This window comes from Plectropomus leopardus, chromosome 2 (genome assembly GCF_026936395.1).
Source record: "Plectropomus leopardus strain MGB_pleo_1.0 chromosome 2, ASM2693639v1, whole genome shotgun sequence".
Lineage (NCBI taxonomy): Eukaryota > Metazoa > Chordata > Actinopteri > Perciformes > Serranidae > Plectropomus > Plectropomus leopardus.
The window spans coordinates 13374541-13394116 of record NC_142177.1 but is presented as its reverse complement, the minus strand read 5'-3'; the positions used below and the strand labels follow the sequence as shown (position 1 = coordinate 13394116).

The window sequence follows — 19576 nt, the reverse complement described above, 5'->3', positions numbered from 1 at the left end:
AACTGACTCTTGATAAAGGTCCGTTAAAAGCCAGAAAATGCATCCACCCAAAGTTCCCACAGACAGATGGGTAGCAAGTGGCACATGCTCTAATTCAGCTCATTTCCTGTATATGCTTATTTTACAGAACTCAGCCACACAAACATACACAGCTGCGCAAGCATAAAACACATCAAATGCGTGCAAGTTACTGGCAATAGAACCAGTGCTGACAACGCCTTTTTTTTTTTTTTATAACCCAAACACTCATTAGTACCGGAGAGCAGAACTACAGAGATGGACACTGAGCCAAACACTGCAGCTGAATGTGCATACAGGAGCTGCTCAGTACAACTTATTGGTTGCTGTACAGAAGAGAATTTAACAACAGAGACAAGCAGACGCTTTGTGCCAAAATGTTGAGTGGAATCTGGAGTGGGCACTGAGCACTGCTGTTTTCATGCCATCTGGACAGTGGTGCTGTTGTCCACTGCAAGCTCTGGTTCAGGATGTGATTTTCAAGGCTGGGAAACAATTAGCTCCACGAAGCTACAGCAGCTGAAAAACAGTTTACCAACAACCCCATGACTGCTTTCCACTGACCCTTTCGGCAGTGTAAGCAATTTGCTGCATATTAAAAGATTACATCTTGGGTAAATACTCATAAAGTGAAAGAAAAACCACAAAATGGGAAACTTTGGTCAACCTTTATGTGCTGGAACCCACACAGTTAATTGCATTTTATGGTTTGACATTGTAAGACTGCAGAGATAAATAACCAATCACAGTAACCACAATAACGTCACAGTCAGGAGCACAACTTTTTAGACCCCTAAGTCCACAATAAGGTTTTAAAAAAATAGAAATATTATCCCACAGAATGTCTATGTTATACTGACACAGTCACAGCCATAGTCAGAAATAATACCGATAACAGTACAGTAAAATAGGGGCTTTTAGCCGTAATTCAGTGAGGAGACTTGGGTCTCAATTGTTCATCTTTGTTAATTTTACTGGATTTAAATCCTCATTGGGTACATTACAGAATGCATCATTTCACTGATGAACCATGATCCAATCTGCCTCTCATCTTCATTATGTAATCCACTCCAAGGATGGTCAAACAATCTCATTAACTGCGGGGCAGATGAGACACTCAGGATGACAGTTTCGGTCCCGCTTCCTCTCATGTTATAAAGCCTACTGAACTATTCACCAGCAACAATATAAATGTTAAGCCGATTGGTTGAGGTGGTTCTGTTCGGAGGTCAGTTGGAGCTGGACAACATGCAAGAACAATAAAAGACAAAGGGTGGATTGTGATGCCCTATTTAACTGTTTAATATTGTTTGCCAAGTTGCCTGCTGTCTGCCAGTTGACCCGTCTGCATTGTTTAATCAATAAACAGCCACAAGATATGGCCAACCTTGCCTGTAACCATCACCACTCCCCTGTCACCAAAGCCATTATTCCGATGAATTATCGCATTAAATGCTTTCAACAACAGCACAGCTACAAAACTGCACAGCCATTATATTAAATGTGACCTCAAAATGGGATTTAATCTATGTTGTCATACACAGAACCAAACTGGGGCAGCCCTCAAATAATCCCTCCGTGAAGGCCAATTTTCCATCCCAGCAACTAAAAAGAAGCAGCTTTTATGAAGCTTAGATGACTATATGGCCATTCAAAACAACTACATATAACTTGTCCCACACAGTTTTACCAGTCCCACTTATTCTGACTCCCATGGTGGAGCAGCACAGCCATGAGCACACACAGTGACTTTTCCATTGTCAGCAACAGAGCACTTTGTAATGCTCACACATATGCTCAATAATTAATATAGTTAAGAGTGCATCAAACAGAAACACTACAAGTATGATAAATCATAAAACAAATCAACCATGGTGGTAAATTGTGGAGACAAACAGATCCATCAGATATCAATCTCAGATTTTGGAAACTGGCCCTCCTAATTTCCTACATGCTGTTTTAGCTTTGCTTAAATAGTCTAAATGTGTTTGCATCAGACTCTTCACTTACCCAACACTTCTTAAATTGAACACGTTAAACACATTAGCCATTCACTCTGAATGTAGCTACAGCTGGGCTGCAAAAGAAGCACATTTACATGTCAACTCGTGCTGAAAGTCAATGTTGTTATCAGTGTGAGACAGACAGTATGACAGGAGCAGTGGGAGTCATTTTTGCTTAGGGTGCGCTGCTGAAGTTAATGCTCAACAGCAGTTGCTTAAGTTTATGCTTGAATTCAATTTGTGTCAACATCACACCCATTCAGTGATGTAAAACTTGGCCTTAGTGCAATTCACTGTCGGATACCGGGTGCTAATAGAGTCAAGTCGGCGACAAACTAAAAGGAAAGTAGCTAACGTTAACGTAACTTACCGTACAAGTTTCTGTGGTCAACGGTTAAAGACTCACTCACCAATCAAGCTAAAGTACAGACGCGAGGGAAAACAAACTCAGCACTATTAAAGTCATAACAATAACGATTTAAATACTTACCCTGCTGCCATTAGAGGACAAATATACAGCAAAGCAGCGTCTTGAGTTCAAAGTTAAATTATATTCGGGGCAGCTGTGACCGGAGCCGACACTCACTGTCCCTGTCCGGGCTGAGCGGAGGAGCAGCCGGTGGTTTGGTTTGCTTTGTTTGTGTCTGTGAGCGCGAGGGAGGCGTGGCGGCGTGTCTACGGATGCCTTCAGGGGCGCCTCGGAAAACTCAAAACTACACAGAAAAGTGATTTTTAGGGACGTTGACTTAATTTTGTTAGGCAATTGTATAAAAACATGGAAGATGTGGTAAAGCTGTTGTTAGGGGCGTTTCTAGGATTTTAATGCCATTGGTGGTTTAGCCCGGATCTCAAGGAGAGAGTCCACTTTTTTTTTTTTTTTTTAAAAAACAAACTTTCAGATTAATTACGACGAAAAATATGTTAGTAGTTTTTGATAATTAATATTCAGTACAGAATACTTTCATGTGCCATCATTAAAAATGCATTGACTAGAGTTGGAAAAATATTTTAAAGTGTGTGTTTATGTTAAACCTTTGAAACCTGGAGCGACATCACTTTTCTAGTGCTGCTTTCGGACGCCTTTCACAAGTAGTTAAACCTTTGAAACTTGAGCAAATGTGTGCAATTACTTTCAAAAACGTGGGGGAAAAGGCGATGAGCAACTTGGTAAGAAATGTTCCACAAATCCCATGAAATCAGTAGAACACTAGACTAGACACTAGAATCTTTTATTTGCAAATTTTTGGGCCGTGCCTTTTTTCATTGTTCATTGCCTTCTAGTCATGTTTTTGAAAGAAAACAAGCCAATTTACTCAGGTTTCAAAGTGTTTACATTGGTAGGATCTAACTAAGTAAAGGTAGTGAAGTACACATATGAACAGAATGACAGATTATTCCTTTTTTATTTTTACGCCTATTATTGTCTTTGAAAAATATATTTCTAGCCTATATATTTTGATCCAGGGTTATTTATAAAACGTTCAGCCCACGCCCAACAATGCTACCAGTTGCTTGTTAGGGACACAATTCTTTTATGTGTAACAAAAAAAGCACAATGCTCTGTGATATCAAACCACAAAGAACAATCAAAATGCACTTTTGTTATTGCACAGCATAAAATAAAATCCTCCAATCAGCAATACCACAATAGAAACTGAAATATTCCACGAGCCTGAAGGCAGCATATGCTCTTAGGTCTATTAGGAAACTATGAGTAAGAGCGACACACTGTGGATATTCTATGGTAACAATAACCCAAACAGATGCACATGCTGTATATCCATCCTCTTATTCTGAAATCAGGGAGCAGTCAGACGACACCAACTACTACAAAATATTTTGTATTATGTGTGTCATCACATAGGTCTACATTCACAATTCCTCTGATACAACAGATTCAACATCAAGATTTTTGCGCTACTATGTCCTGCAATCATTTCAGAAACAACCAAAGTTCTACTGGCCTCTGCAAGAAACCCTTCTTGCATCTGCTTTGCCTTGTTTGTCAAAGCACTTTGCAAACTTCTGTTTTTAAAGTTGCTATATAAATAAAGTTGCTATTATTGTTATTATTATTATTATTATAACAACTTTAGTTAGGCTTCAGGTTTTTTTGTGTCTTTTATAGTCCTCGAAGGGGTAAATTGATAACAGTTCTTTTAGGACAGATGGGCTGGTTTGTTACCTGTGTGTGCAGGTAGGATGCGTTGTCTTTCTGTCCCCAAACGCTGAAGAAAAATTGCAAGTTGTTTCTCCTTTGGAGCTTTGTCCAAGCCAGTGGCTATCAGGTAAGAGCCAAACTGTTCTTTCCATGTCTTCCACTGTGTAGAAAGGCCGTCTAGCATGGGCAAAAAAGGCTGCATTTAAGCTAAAAAAAATGCTGGTGTGTGCATGTTTGAGGACTAGTGTTCCACTCAGGACTAAGACTACGAAGAGCATTCAAAGTAGTGTGAGAGAAAAGAAGAATTTGGTGTCTGGGTTGCTCTGGAAAGGGGTCACAACTTTGCAATAATCATCAAGGTCTACTAATTAATTGCTAATTGTTTTGGTTAAATAACCAAAACAGATATGCACTATAAATATTGTGTATGTCATTAAAAAAACATTCGGATCTCAGTTTGGCAACATATAACACTACATCATGGTGCTCCATTTCCTCACTTAACATGCTTCAAGAATTCAAATAAATTCATTTGCAGCAAATGCATCATCTGTTTTTCAGCCAATGACTCACCAGTGCTGGTGCTGTAGGTGCGAACAGTGGTGTCAATCGGAGGCGGTGAGCAGCCCGAGTCTATGGATGCTGTGTCGTCATCTTGGGAACAGCCTGCCTGGATGGCTCTCAGGTAGCTGTGGCTGCGGGATCGGAAGCATGTTGGCATGGGCAAGTCTGGAGGCTCTGGGTTGTCCTGAGAGTGGGAACGGGAATCTCTGTATGTAGACTCAGAGCTGTGGTCCTCATAATGATGACTCATTTCCAGGTCCCGTAGCTGGAGGAAGAAAAGGCCAAGATTAGCAGAGACAGCAGCAGTAGTGTAGAGAAGGCGAATAGCTCTGCATGAGTGGGTTCATTTTGATCACAGTAGCTGCTACCAGCTGCTGACCACTAACTGCCCAGTTAACTGTCCGTAAAGGGCAGTCTCCATTTGTGAGACACATCTCATAGCATGCAATAAAATGACACCAAAAGGGTCAAAAGTAGGGATGCACCGATTTACTAACCATCAGTATTGGACGATATTTTAGGGCTGTGCAATTTATCGATATCGCTATATGAGAGAGACACTGACTTAGATTTTATGAGTGTTGTTTTGACTAGTTTTAAAGGCTGCAAACTCAAATTAAGTTATTCATATATTCCTATTCTGTGACAGCTTATTACCATTATGCCTGGAGTTTTTCTTAAGTTCTATGCATTTTGGAGTTTTTCTATTGAAAACAAAAAGGTTCATATCATTTTTCTATTGAAATGGAAAAACTTTGAAGCTAAATATCTCAGAATGCAGTTGGAACCTCATAATTCTAAGGTGGCGATTGTCATTATATTCACATTTCTGATCTTTATCTAAAATCTCTTTGTACAAATATTTTGAAAAGGTTTCAATTTTCAACCCTGCATTATCACTGCATATAGTCCCAGAGGTTGCTGCTTGATCTTACTAAGAAGAAGGTGAGGTACTGGGAATTTACTCATTAATATTCTGAAGAGGAGGTGCACTGAATGATAAACAACAATAGAAAAAAACAAAACAAAACATTGGTATCTGTATTGTCCATCAGCCAAACTTTTATTTAAAACATTGTATTAATATCAGTCCAATATTTTAACGCTAAATCCCTTGTCAAAAGTCTAAGTGTGGCAATTAGATACAAAAGGTATAATTAGTGTTGCGACACATTCTCTTCTCCCATCTCATCAAATATCGCTAGTTGGTCAGATAACTTTCACATCCACATATGATGCACTGGGTTTCCTCCTGCGTATGTTGTGAATGTTCTGGGACAGTGCGTCAATTTACGTCTGTTACATGCATTGCATCTTTTCAAAATACACTTCTGTTTGTCTCAAGAAAGGCAGAGTTTCTGCTCGTTACAGGGTGTTTACATTGATTCCCTTGTGCAACACACGTACATGGTTAAGTTTAGGCAACAAAAACACTTAATTGGGCTTAGAAAAAAAAATCACGGTTTGGCCCTACATTCATACGGGAAGCAAACAGCGGGCTAAGTCCACCTTGACTCCAGTCCACCCTATAGGGACTCTCCAGGTCCTTATATTACGTTGTTATTGGAGGCGTTTCAAACTAATGGCATGCAGCAGCTTTATAAACTGATGCTGCCTGGCGGTGTATCATACCGACCCGAAAGTACCTTTTTGCATCAGTGTCTGACGTGGACATTACTGACCAAGCAGCTGTATTTTAAGAGTTGGGAATGCGAACGGGCTACAAAGTGTTTCAACCCCAGTGAAACCAGTGTTGCTCCTCCTGCTTCCCTTCATGCTGAGTTTTTGGATGGGCTGTCATTTCATCTGTAAAATGCATTTTCATTTTTTGACATTTCTTACATGTCTAGCTATACAAGAACTGTCAATTTTCAGAAAACAAGAGAAATCCCAAGGCCAGAGACATCGCTTTGAAAAGTTTTCTAGTATGTTTTATACAACAACAACATGCTCTTTCTGAGACTTCTTTTGAAGAGTAAGAATCAGCCTTGCTGATGATGGGTTTCATGTCCTGCTGATTGACAGAAACAGCCTGATGAGGAGTCAAAAATGTGTTTGTACCAAAGTTATTTTGATGGTTCACTGACTGGTAACAGAAGCATATCAGAGGGTGGGTGCAGGAGAAGAGACACACAGGAAAGTGAAGCAGAGAATTTAAATGTACATGCATTTTGGAGTCATGTTAAATGTCAGTTATAGGTGATTTCCACTTGTTCTGATTTAGCTTCTTGTTCTGAATTAATTTTGTTTGGGAAACTGTTCCAAAATATAAAACTTGACCTCAACAAGTCTAAATTATAATGCCTATTAATTTAAATGTGTTGGATATGCTGCTGTGCATGCAAATTACACCAATAAATTCCCATACTGGACACATTTATCGAAATGTAGTGACCTGTCAAGAGATTGGGTGTAAATCCTGTACTAATAGCCTGCACTGCCTCATTTGACTAGTTCATTGAGAAAGATCAGAGCCACTCTGCGTAGCTGTTCATCATCTTAGTGACCTTGTCAGTGGAAGGCTAATAGCTCTTATGTAAGTAGATAAATTAGACTTAAAACTACCAATGTCATTCATTTAGGTCTTAGGACCATCACATTAATATGAGATTCATTCGAAAAATAGGAATTCTTTGTTCACAGGAAGCTCATTTTATTACCGTCATTCAAGCTGTGTCTGTGAAAATGCAAATTATACTACGGAAATGAGCATTAGTAGCTCAAGGCAGACAAAGGGTTCTTTGAAAATGACTGGTGATTTGAAAGTAGAGAGTTTGCTTAGAGCTAAGTCGTGTAAATTTCAAGCAAGAACAAATGTACTCTTAACTCATTACAAAAATATCAGCTGAACTAATACGAGAACAAGGGACACAAACAGACAGAGAGAGACAGTTTCATTCTTTGGCCTCTGACAGCTCATATTTAATTGTGATCCTTGTCCAGCCAAGCACTGACCTGTGCCAAGCAGCTACGTCTGCCCAAGGTACTGCAAGCCTGGCTGAAGTCATCATCATCCCAGGGTGGCAAAGACGAGACTGTACCACCGATGCAGTCTAGGTTGTCCAGGCTGCGGTTATTGGAGAGCTCTCTGAGAGATGGAAGACAGCTGGAAGAGGAGTAAGAAGAGAAGAAAAACAAGATAAAGGACATGTATTAAGGCTATGAAATATAAGGAGGAAAATTAAAGGCGATGCCAGGAGTGCATGAGGACATATTCAAGGAACAGATTGGTAAATAGTTGATGTTAAAGGGATAATTTGGATTTCCTAAAGTGGGGTTGCATGAGGTACTTATCCTTAGTTAACTGATTACCTACAGTAGATGGCATTGCGCATGCCTCCAGTTTGGAGAAGCTGGCAGAAGTACTGCGACCAAAGCTAAGCAATGCACTGCTGTGAATGGGGCAGAAGCTAAATGTATTTAAGCCACCTAAAAAAAATCATTATCTGTTCAAGTGCATGCTGATTTCAGCATATTTTTCATTGCTTTACCTTGTTTTCAGAAAGCCCTTTCTGACGGGTAACTTAAGTCTTTATATTTAACTATGCTCTTTTGAAAGCCACCAGACCTTTTTGACAAAAACAATATTTTTGCCTCACAGAACACAGGAGATGCTGGTTGACTGCTGCCTGTATTGCTTTGTTTATATGTGTTATTGTGATTCTTTGGTGTTTAATAGGGTTAGCTCGGATTCACCAAAGTCACACAATAACTCAAACAAATTGTACATAACATGTTTTATATTTTTTAAAATTGCATTAATCACCAGCTGATATTTCTGTCTTTAATAGGTTGTACCACACTAGAGTGATACTGATATCACATAAAAGTAGAAGACCTAAGAAATCAAGTGATACCAACTATGTCATGCTAGCTTGTCAGGAAGGGGACTGAATAACACCTCAACGTTAGGCTAAATTTTGGAATAAATAAAATGGGTTGTATAGGTAACCATGAGTCTCCCCTTGACAGATACAACCACTTTGTGATAGTGTTTTCCTCTCATTTGATTCCTAATCAAATCCGTGTGTACACTGAATATGATATTTGTCCTTTCTGGGTGGAACTTTTTTCAGGTGGTTAAAATACCTTTTGCTGCTGGCTCCATCCACAGCAGTACATTGTGTAGCTTCTGTGCTAGCACTCCTGTCTGCTTCTCCAAACTGGGTCCGTGCTGACCCACATTTGCTGTAAGTAATACACTGACTATGTTTAAGTATCTCAACCCAACTTCCAAAAATCTGAACTGTCCCTTTAATATAAGATGACAGGGAGGCAGAAAGGAAACATGTATCAGAAGAGAAGCAAAAAACCGCAAGCAAAAACCGTGATTGAAAGAGAGATAAAAGGAGGATAAGGTTGCTTTTCAAGATACCCCTTTCATTTCCACTTTCATTTATGAAAAATCAAAATTTCGACCCTTGACTAATTTTGGCATCAATATTTGCAGCATCTGAGCATGCAAAGCCAGTGATGTCAGGCGATGTGTGTACACAGCTCTCTGTGCCATCATGGTGCCAAAGACAAAGAACAGGTTTATGTCTTATTAAAAACAGCCGCTCTAAAGTCACGTTTTTACACAGTCTTTGTTGGCACACAGTGATAGTAACATGACAGTAAGGTGCCATGCCATGGTGTATGGCCACAGATGTTCCCTAATTTCCCCGTTTGAATAGTATCAAACTCAGCTACGTTTCACCTAAAAGTACCGGGCAGATGGTATTTACAGGCTTAAGGGAAGCTGGCAATTGTTGGCAGCAGGGCATGAATTTGGCATTTGGAGTTGCCACTGACTTTACAGACGTCTGAGGAGGGTAGTGCAAAGTCAATGATTGTAAACGATCCAATCAGACAAAAGCGTTTTGCACCACACTCCTGAGACGTGGCTTACAGATCTATCACTGACCTGCTCATTGACCTGCCCAGCTGGTGCAGAGAGGACACACTGTGGAGCGGAGACCACAGGGCATCCAGCTCCCCCTGCAACAAGGTGTAATCCAGGGTTCTGCTGCTCACGCCAATCAGGGTGGAGCAGACCGGAGGAGAGTGGGGTTGGATGGTCAGGGATTGGCAGGGGGAGTAGGGTTAGTCATTCAAGCACGCTTTAGGGAAGAATAAATCTTTACATTTCTAAACAGAGACTTTAAAGCAATTTGAAATGTTTTATTTATGTGGAGTTGTGTACTGCAGGTAGGCCTGTGGCTGTTTCTCAGGATGATGCCCTCTTGTTTCAGCGACACTCTGTCTCTTATCCTATCAGAAATATGCCCACTGTTCAAGTATCATATAGGGAGGCAATGATATTTCCACACTGCAAACTCAAGGACCATCCTGACAACAAAAACAAGAGCTGCTTTATAGACAGGATTCTCACACATTTTCATGTACAAACCTTCAAAACATTTCCTTGACTTTAAGGACCATTGATAACAGTTATTTTCTTCTAGTCCCCCTTTCCCTGCATTTTTCAAATAAATCAGATTCAAATTCTATTTAAACATCATTTTAGGGCGCTGACGTACATGACGAGAAAGACGGAAAAATGTAGAAATGTACGCAATGGTAAACAAAACATCAAACATATTAGAGCTACATTCCGTTGACAGCTAAAGAAAATAAATTTGCTGTTATTCAACATTACATGGAAGGTTATCCACAAAAAAATACTGTGACAATTTCATTACACACAATAAAACTTCCATGACTTTTCCTGAAACTTTCAATGATTTTTACTCATTCCATGATTTTTCCAGGCCTGGAAAACGTGATTGTGAAATTCAACGACTTTTCCAGGGTTTCCATGACTGTGGGAATCCTGTATAGAAGGTATTGTCACAAACACCGTCTTGAGTTTTTCCGTCTCCGGAGTTATCTTGGTGAATATCACAAGTTGATTATAATAGAATAAAACTCTAAAAACATAAAATACGGTAGGGAATGTCAAAGCAAAGCAAGACCAAAATATATGCATCATTAAAATTTCATAAGTTTCTTGAGCAAATCCCTGCAGACAGTCTTTCAGAGAGAAACATCGAAACTAGATGTAACTGCAGCCAAAACTTTTTACTTCTTTAGGGCATTGTGATTGTTCCTCTGATGTGCATAAGCACTTTGAGCTCTGAGTCTGAGTAGACTTTCCAAAACATGACAGTTCTGTCTTGCTTAACATTGCTTTAGAATGAAGAATATGAATGTATTTCCTGTCATTTCATGAGAAGACACATATAACCCAGCCATGTCTTGCTGCGCCTGCATCACATATTGTGCAATATGTCTGCTTCAGAAAGCATGAAATTTAAAGACAAGTGAGGCGCGATGCCAGTCACTCAGAGAGATGAGGCTTATTTGTGATGGTTTACTGGTTGAGTGAAAACCAAAGTCAGTATCATATTATGTAAACTACACTAATGTTGTCTGTGTCGAGCTACACTGATGCATTGTGTGTCCAACAGTAGGAAGGTGAGTCAGAGCTGAGGTTTAGTAGTGAGGCTGGCATGTGGGGGACAACAGGGAGCCTGACACCACTTAATTCTATGCGTGAGTAAGCTCAGCATGGACTGTGTGTACGTGTGTGTAGACTGTATGCATTTGTGCTTTCCTGCATACTGTATGGTGAGTCTGGGTGTGGTAGTTTCCTTCCTGTACACCCAGAGAGGAGTGGTTTATTTCTTTATTTTTTGATTGTTAAGTGGTTCTGCCAATCAGTATTTATAACTGCATGCTCTTGGGACGTGTCTGGGTGTTCTCTGAAAATCAACACTTTCTGCAGGCACCCATTTTAAAGGCACAAACAGTATATTTTGATCCAAAGACACATACAGGATATATCTGAAGCCCTTAAAGCTGTACTTGGTAACTTTTATAAAAAATCAAAACTGTCACTGTATTCAAACCGCAATAAATGAGACATTTAATCGCTGAAAAAAACAAACTCCTCTGCCTACCCTATTGCCTTGTAGCTCCTCTAGTGGCATGAACAGAAACAACCAATCAGAGACAAGAAATCAAGAAGTCTTTAACACAGCTCTAAGCCATGTTAATCACGTCTCATGAACTGCAGTCAAACTATCCAATTAGGCCACGCTGATCAAATATGAATAAAGATTCTGTCACAAAATCGACTTTTTCTTGTCCCAACTGTTTTTCAGAAACATATTCTAGTGTACTGTTTCGTCTTAAAATGAGAAAGTTGGTCTGGCCAGTGGATGTTGCTCAGTGCGTAAGCTGTTTCCAACATGGTGGGCTGTTCACAGATGCCCTTATTTCCACATGGTGGCCGGTTCAAACCTTCTTATTTTACAGCTAAACAGTACACCAAAGTATGCTTCTGAAAAAAAACTGAGGTGAAAAATAGGCAATGCAGTAACAGAATCTGGTTGTTGCTGCCTTGCGTGGTCAATTCTAGCGAATGCCATTAGGGGCTGGAGGAAGAGGAGGAAGGACATGATTTTTAAAAAGACTATCTGTCTCATGTGTCTCTTATTTTAGAATATACTGTCAATTAAAGCAACTATGACACAAAGTTGTTTTGACTGTAGCTTTAAAGTGATACATAAAAAAAACCCATTTGTTTATTTTGTAGTTGTTCTTGCAAACCTTACAAACGTAAGCCAATTTTAGTCTCTTTAATAAAAGGACTGTAGCTGTCTGATAGCAGTATTTAGTCATGAGTCTACTTTGGTTTACAGTTGAATCATGGATAGTCCCCTGAACATGAGGTTGTCTCCCTTCCTCTGAAAACTATCATGTGCTGCATAATAACTCAATCTGTTGTCTTACTTGCGTGGGGGTAGCTGGTCGCTGAGAGACTGCTGCGTAGCCCTGAGGTAGCTCTGGCGACGAGCAGCGGTTTTTGGCGAGGGTTTGGGGCTTCCCTCCGAGTCGTCGCTGTCTTCCATGTCTCCCATGGCCTTCACATAGCTACCACTGCGCATCCGCCGACATGGGATTTCATGGGCTCCTCCACTGCGGCCTAAAGTGCTACTCCAATCACCCTACAAACAGGATAAAATTGGTCTTTTTCACTGTTTTTATGCTCTTGATCACAAGGATACTTTAACCTACACACGGAAACACAAAAATAAATACATTATATATCAAACTTTAATCAAGAGCCATAATGTAATCTGGCCTACTCACCCTTCGTCCAACCTGCAGGTAGTTGCAGGTTAGTTCAGGTTGGCAGGATTTGGACTTGAGCATGGACCTGTCCAGAGTTGCTGAGCCCTTCTGGATCACCTGTCTCGGCTGGCCCATGGTCAGCGTGGACCAGGACCCTCCCTTCATATAGTCATTATCATTTATTACCATTCTTCCTGCTCCACCTAGTCCATCAACTCCTCCACTCCCAGGCCCAGTGAGCGTCTGATACTTCATGTCGTTGCTGCTTTTGGAGGAGCTGATGGTGTTGTAGCCACTGTGAATGTATCTGCCTTGTCCCCCATGGCTGTCATGGCCAGTCGGACGCCCAAGAGTCATCATAGCCATGGTGTTATGGTAGCTGCTCAAATCGCTGCTGTCCAAATCGTCTGAGCTCCAATAACCTGACATGTTGGAGCGTGGCCGTCGCTTGGCAGTTGCCTCTGATTTTGTACCCCGATCTTTACTTTTGGATCTGCGATTTTGCTTCCCACCATCTTCGGTGCTAGACGAGCCTCCACCGCTGCCAGTGGAGCGTCCGTTGACATTCCCTTTCATGTTGTGGCTCTCCAGTGACTGGGACTTTGCAAAGAGCTTCTGCACTGAGTGCAGCATATAGCGGATGCGACCAGGACTGTCTGTGCGCTGCTTGGCGGCAGCAGCAGCAGCGGACGTTCTATGAAACTGCAACGTGCTGAATCCATCACGCCCTCCAGGTAGCTGCTTGTCAAACTCCAGCAGACTGGATGGCGCCTGGTTCTTGGTCATATGATGTGATATAGTTGCTGAGCCGCTTGTAATCATGGGTGTACGTGCACTCAGTCCTGCCATGCTCATGCCTGTCCCCATGCCCATGGACATGGATGTTCCCATGGTCCCTGTGCTTATCCCCCCGATGCTGTCTCCAGGCGGGGAGAAGTCAGACTGGTCGTAGGAGTTATAGTTAATTCTGGGGAAGGTGCTGCTATTGGACAGCTGGTTATTGAGAGGCAGCATGCACTCTGGTGGAAGGGAGCCAGGGTTGGCTGATGGATAGAGATGAGGGTCCATGGTGCCGTAGTGGTCCATTGTGGGGCTCAGCAGGTAAGGGCTACGTGGGAGAGTGCTGGTCTTCTGAGAGTAGAGAGCGTCTGCATGGCCGGGGGAAGGCTCACAGGAGTCAGACAGGTGTCTGTTACGATTGGTCCCCAAACCTTTCATGGTGGTGAGGAGGTCCAACCTTCTAGAAGACCCCCTGGCCAAACCGAGATGACTGATGACCTTGAAGGTGATTCCTGGAAAACAGAGACAAACAGAACAGAAAAGCACAACAGAAAGGGGAGAGGTTTAGAACCGGTTATCATCGTACTGTAAAAAACACACAAAAACACATTCATATTCAACAGCCCCTATCAGCTCAGCCACACAAACACGCCTACTTATGTGCCAAACCAGACTACAAATAGGCTAGCTGTAGGGATGTTAGGGAAATACTGTGCAACGAATGAGCCAGCTTTCTATTGCCTCCCACAGCGAACATCTGTGTTAAAATGCTGGAAGTGGATGGAAAAACAACATGTTGAACAATGACGAGCAGCAGCCAGTGGGCTGGGGCATATATCATGGGAAAAAAAACCCTAAACAATTCCTGGCAGTCATCTGTAACTCCCTACACCTCCACAACTATGTGGGGCTGCAGCACATGCCAGCAATCAGTAAACAAATATCTCCTCTTTTCAGTCTAATCTTATTCTGTAAGAAGATTTAGAAGAATGTTAATTCAACCAGCACAAACATTTTCATTCATGTGCACCAATCAACAAATAAAACTTTGTGTTGGCGTAGCATTGGATATTGAATCATGCACCTTTCTTAAGAAAACCAACAAACAAATGATAAAAAAGTCTAAATAATAAACCCGCTGCTACTTCTTAGCACATCCTCCCGGTTAGTTGTGATACAGACCAGCCAAATCTTTGGGAGAACCCTTTCTATTCGCCTGTAACACTCTTTCTCTGCCCGTTCTTCCATCTGTCTCTCCTTCTATCTCTTCCTCCACTCTTCTGTCTCTCTCCTCTTCTCACCTCTAGTGGGTTTCCCTGGCACTCATCACCGAGCTCCTGTCGTATCTTTGCGTTGCAAGCCAAGGATGGCGAGCCGACTGTCATAGTGAAACCAGTAAAGAGGATTTGACCAGCGGGGTGTGTGGGTGGGTTGCAGGAGCTGGCAGCTACACCTCCTTGTCCTACTAGTCAAGCTGCGCCAATGCCCTGCCTGGCAATGCAGCAATGATGGTACTTCATGGATGGAAAATGACAGACGATGAAAGGGAAGGTGATAGAGACCTTTGTGGTATTTATGCATTGACAGGTATTTTAATGATTCAGCATGCAATAATCAGCGATAGGACATCATTTTTTTCTAGATAGGAATGCCAATGTGAGCTGGTCTGCTCTCCCTTACATTTATGTGAAGAATACTTCTGCCTTCTGGTTTTTGAGGAATACATGAATAAATGAAATATAGAAAGTAGCAGCAAAGTGTGTGATTTCTTTCTATCATTCCTCCTGGAATAAAGGAGCCCTGCCTGTCAGGGAAGATACCATTTTTTGAAAGCCCATTCAAACTCAACAATGTGCATGCTGCTTTCTTATCTCTGTTGGTGTAGTTAAGTGAATGCAGTTTAAAAGATTACGGTTCTACTTACGGGTGAAATCCCAGAAATGAATGTTTCCTTTACTACAGGATGTAGACCTCACCAGGCAGAATTCTGGGCCATTTATTGCCTGTCTTAGCCATTGCAGTAGTCTTGGCAGTTGCAGCTGAATGACATGTTTATATCAGCCCTCATAACTTAAATGTTTAATATTCAGATCATACCTTGCATAATCTGTTGGATATTTAACATAGCTGTATCACACTCTGCCATCAAATTCCTCTCCAAGATTGATATATAGTAGTATATTAAATTTAGATAGGACAGGGGAAAAATGAATAATGTTTCTTGACACTAAAGCTCTGCAGAGTCCCAGCAGATGTGAAGCAAACTAATAAAGTGGTTAAAAACTCAATCTCATCCCCAGCACGGTACATTTATTCTTAATTTATCCAGAGAGAGTCAGCGAGGCAGGCAAGCAACACCTTAAATTCATACATTTACAGCTGCTTCGCACAACTACAGACTTGTACTGGTGTGCCCTGTGAGCCATCAACCTAACCACTGAATCATGGTGTTCTTATAGCATGTACTTTCTGTAAAAATATCAGACAGATGAACTGCAAAACAACAGAAACTACCAACGAGCGGAAAGGACACTATCGCTCATCTGTTATCTTAACATATTTTCCCTGTAGAGTAAGTAATATTACGTGCCAATCATGCATTCGGTGGATACTTTAGCACTTGAAATCAAATTTAAATTCAAACTACAGTCTCCAAAAACTGTCATAAGTCAGCCTGGTCCTACACTGTACAAAAAGTTGATTTTACTAAAAAAAAAAACATCTAGGGAACTGATTGCCTTGACTTTCTACTTCCTTTATATCTCCACTTATATCTACCATTATCTCTTTTTAAATTACTTAGATTTACGTAACTTTGTGCAGTTGTTTGCAACTTAAAAATGACAAGTTTAATTAAATCAATCTTCCTAGGTTTTGGCAACTTCAGTAAACCATGTTTACTGTGCTATACATCTGTAATCTGCTGGTTGCATACAAGTCAGTCATACTTGTATTTTCTTAAACATGATATCAAAACAGAATGTGCAGATCTCCTAACTTCATCTTTGGCAAATCATCTTTATCATGATGAAGTTATGTCAGACTAACTTTGTTAACTGAAGTTGCACTTACACTTAAAAATAAAAACACCAAGTGAATATACCTTGTTCTTTCTAAGTTGCAACAACTATTTACTTTCCTTATTCACTGCAATTGGTTTCCAAGATTATTTTAAGAAAGATAAACTTCTCATATTTTACAGTGTGAAAAACAACAACAACAAAGAAGTCTACTTTGTACTTGTGTTAAAAGGACATTTAAATCTACAAAATTGAATCATTTGTAATCATGTTGCAAATGAAGATGTTTGCTTTAAATCTCAGGGCTCACCTTCACAGAGCTAGAAACCTGCCGAAAATGAGAAAATTGCACATGGCAGTGTACCGACAAACAGACAGACAGACAATAAGTGATGAGATGTCGAAAAGCATCTCGCTTACTTAATTGCGCCATATTCGTACCAAAATGTGACTTGATTAAAAGAAGGCACTGGAATGTATTGTGTGTTACCTTGCCTTTATATAAAATGTGCTTGCACACACATTACTTTAACACACTTCTAGCAATTAGCTTTTTGCAGGAAAAAAAAAAATCTTCTCATAATAAGCCCTGGTTTTCATGCCACCATTATTAGCATGCTGCAGGCACAGACTCATTGAGTGTCATTAACAGAGCCTCTCTGAGTGCCATCTCCGCTGATAGGGTCAAATCCTCTAAATCCTTTTACACCACATTAGCTAACTGCCTCATATCCCGTCGTGACACGCCACTCAGCTAAGCTTAGCATACCCTCCTCAATGTGTCAACCAGTACGCCTTGAAATGACAGTGATACTTGCATCATTAATGGAGATAGGATTGTAAACTGCGCACTGCCATTCAAAAGTTTTGAACACTTTAGCACAATTACAAAAAGTTATGATTTTTTTGTGTTAAAGCTCTTTAATAGTACATAATTATATGAGAAATGCAACTAAGTAAAGGGGAAATGATACCAGTCACTCTAATGAACAGTTACAGTTAGTCAAAAACATACTGTAGACGTGCCTTTTAATTCACATGTTCTATATGATTAGGTGGCTGATCACCTCAGTGCACCTGCTTTAATGAAGCACTGATTATGAGCTAATTAAGCTGATTCATAGGCCCTTAAAGGCATCCTCAGTGATTTTGTCATAGTGCCCAAATGTGCCCTAAAATCCTGTTAAAACATTAATGAAGTTATTCATACAGTATGAAGACTTAGTTTTTCTAATTCTATCTACAATGAAACTCCAAGACATTGTTTGAGATTTAACACAAAATATTGAAATGCAAGGTTTTCATATCTTAACAGAAGCAAGCTTACACAGTGCCTTATTGCAATAGTATCACATTTACACAAAGCCAAAACTGTTGATCATTGTCAAGAACAAGAGAGTAACTATTTTTTCAACATTCGGGGGTACACTTATGAAACCGGGGGTTGGGGGTCCTCTGACAGAAAATTTAAACCATCAAACAGTTTCCTGCACTCTGGTCAATTTTTATGCACCAATTTGTGCCTTTTCAGAATGAACTTATGGTGCAAATGTCTTTAATTATGTCACAATAAGTCCTCTGCCACTTTCATGTTTCAACATTGGGGACAAGGCACAAAAAATTGGATATTTGGAGCATCAAACTCTTAATTTCCTGATTTCTGGTGACTGAAGCACAGATTTCCGCCTTTGCGGCTTCAATTTATGGTGTAAATGTCATACATATTGTAAAAATAAAAGTCATATACTACCATGATATTGCAACATTGCATGGCACACATGAAACAGTGGGTTTGGGGAAGAAAATTTTGAGCACTAAATGCTTCATGTCATAAATGTTTATTTTACAGAAAAATCCACATCTATGCTTTCAAATAAGGGAAAAGTTTAAAACACTTGTAAGACAGGCATCAGCTTTTCCAAATAGTTTAGATTTCCCTTGCCATAAAAATATTGGATAAAATGCAGGGAGGTTGTTGCAGGTAACATGGTTTTCATTAAGCAATGCAAAAAAGGCGTGAATATCAAGCCTATCAGCTAATATTTATGCATCATGTATAATTACTGATGTCAGTAGTTCTGACACACACCTGCCACAGTATAACCACAGAGGTCAAAAGACCTGCTGACCCTCAGAGAAGAAATAATTCAGGTCAAGCTTCTGCATTCATTAACACAGTGGACAGACAAGTGTGTGCACATCTCGGTCTGCGTGTACAGTGCTTACAGAGAATAGTGCACACAGGAACGTTAATGTGTCTGTGTTTGTGTGTGTTTTTACACCCTGCTTGGAGCGTCTGGTGGTAGTATCGCCCTGCCTTGTGCACTGGGGAGCTGCCATCTGCTCCTCCAGTGGGAAAAGATGCGTTTGGCACCGTGTCCAATTTATGACCTTACTCATTCTCTCAGCCACCACAACCTCAGAGCCACGGGCAGTTCACACTGCTGACCAGAAGAGGGCGATCACACTCAATACAAGCTGAACAGTGTTTCTGTAAAGTTCAACCACTCGCTGATGTTTATGTGCAGCATGTGGGGATGTTTTGGGGATTTACCTGTTCAAGTCAAAATTTATAGAATTATTTGTCAGCCATATGATATGATGAAAAGGTCTAAGTGGACGTCAAGTAATGTCTGAATAATGACTAACTGAATAATAACTAACTAAACTGGAACTATATTGTGTCTGAGGGACTCTATGTCTTGCTTAAAGGAAAATGTAATCAATGAAAAAACTACTCCATAGCAAGTAAAAGCACAATATTTAACATCCTCAAAAATAAGTGTACAAATGTTATCAATAATATTTGTAAGCAGTTTCATGTAGGAACTACTTTCTTTATACAGAACTATACTGAACTACACCCATCAACCGCATCATCATGCAAAAGGAATCTTTCATCTACTCAT

General features: G+C 40.5%; 1 protein-coding gene across 8 annotated transcripts in view; it reads right to left on the bottom strand.

Annotated features, from left to right (window-relative positions):
* The window catches only part of dlgap4b (discs, large (Drosophila) homolog-associated protein 4b), a 187022-nt gene that overhangs the window by 18462 nt on the left and 148984 nt on the right, over positions 1 to 19576 (bottom strand). For 5 of the 8 annotated variants that reach the window (XM_088085642.1, XM_088085654.1, XM_088085645.1 and 2 more), the window contains 6 exons: positions 12886 to 14159; positions 12526 to 12740; positions 9653 to 9754; positions 7702 to 7852; positions 4756 to 5011; positions 4207 to 4359 (listed from right to left, as the gene is read on the bottom strand). In XM_088085642.1, the coding sequence (XP_087941768.1) occupies positions 4207 to 4359; positions 4756 to 5011; positions 7702 to 7852; positions 9653 to 9754; positions 12526 to 12740; positions 12886 to 14085 (2077 nt within the window). In that variant the 5' untranslated portion in view covers positions 14086 to 14159. The remainder of the gene's footprint in view (positions 1 to 4206; positions 4360 to 4755; positions 5012 to 7701; positions 7853 to 9652; positions 9755 to 12525; positions 12741 to 12885; positions 14160 to 19576) is intronic. The other 3 variants (XM_088085649.1, XM_088085650.1, XM_088085656.1) reach the window with 3 other exon arrangements.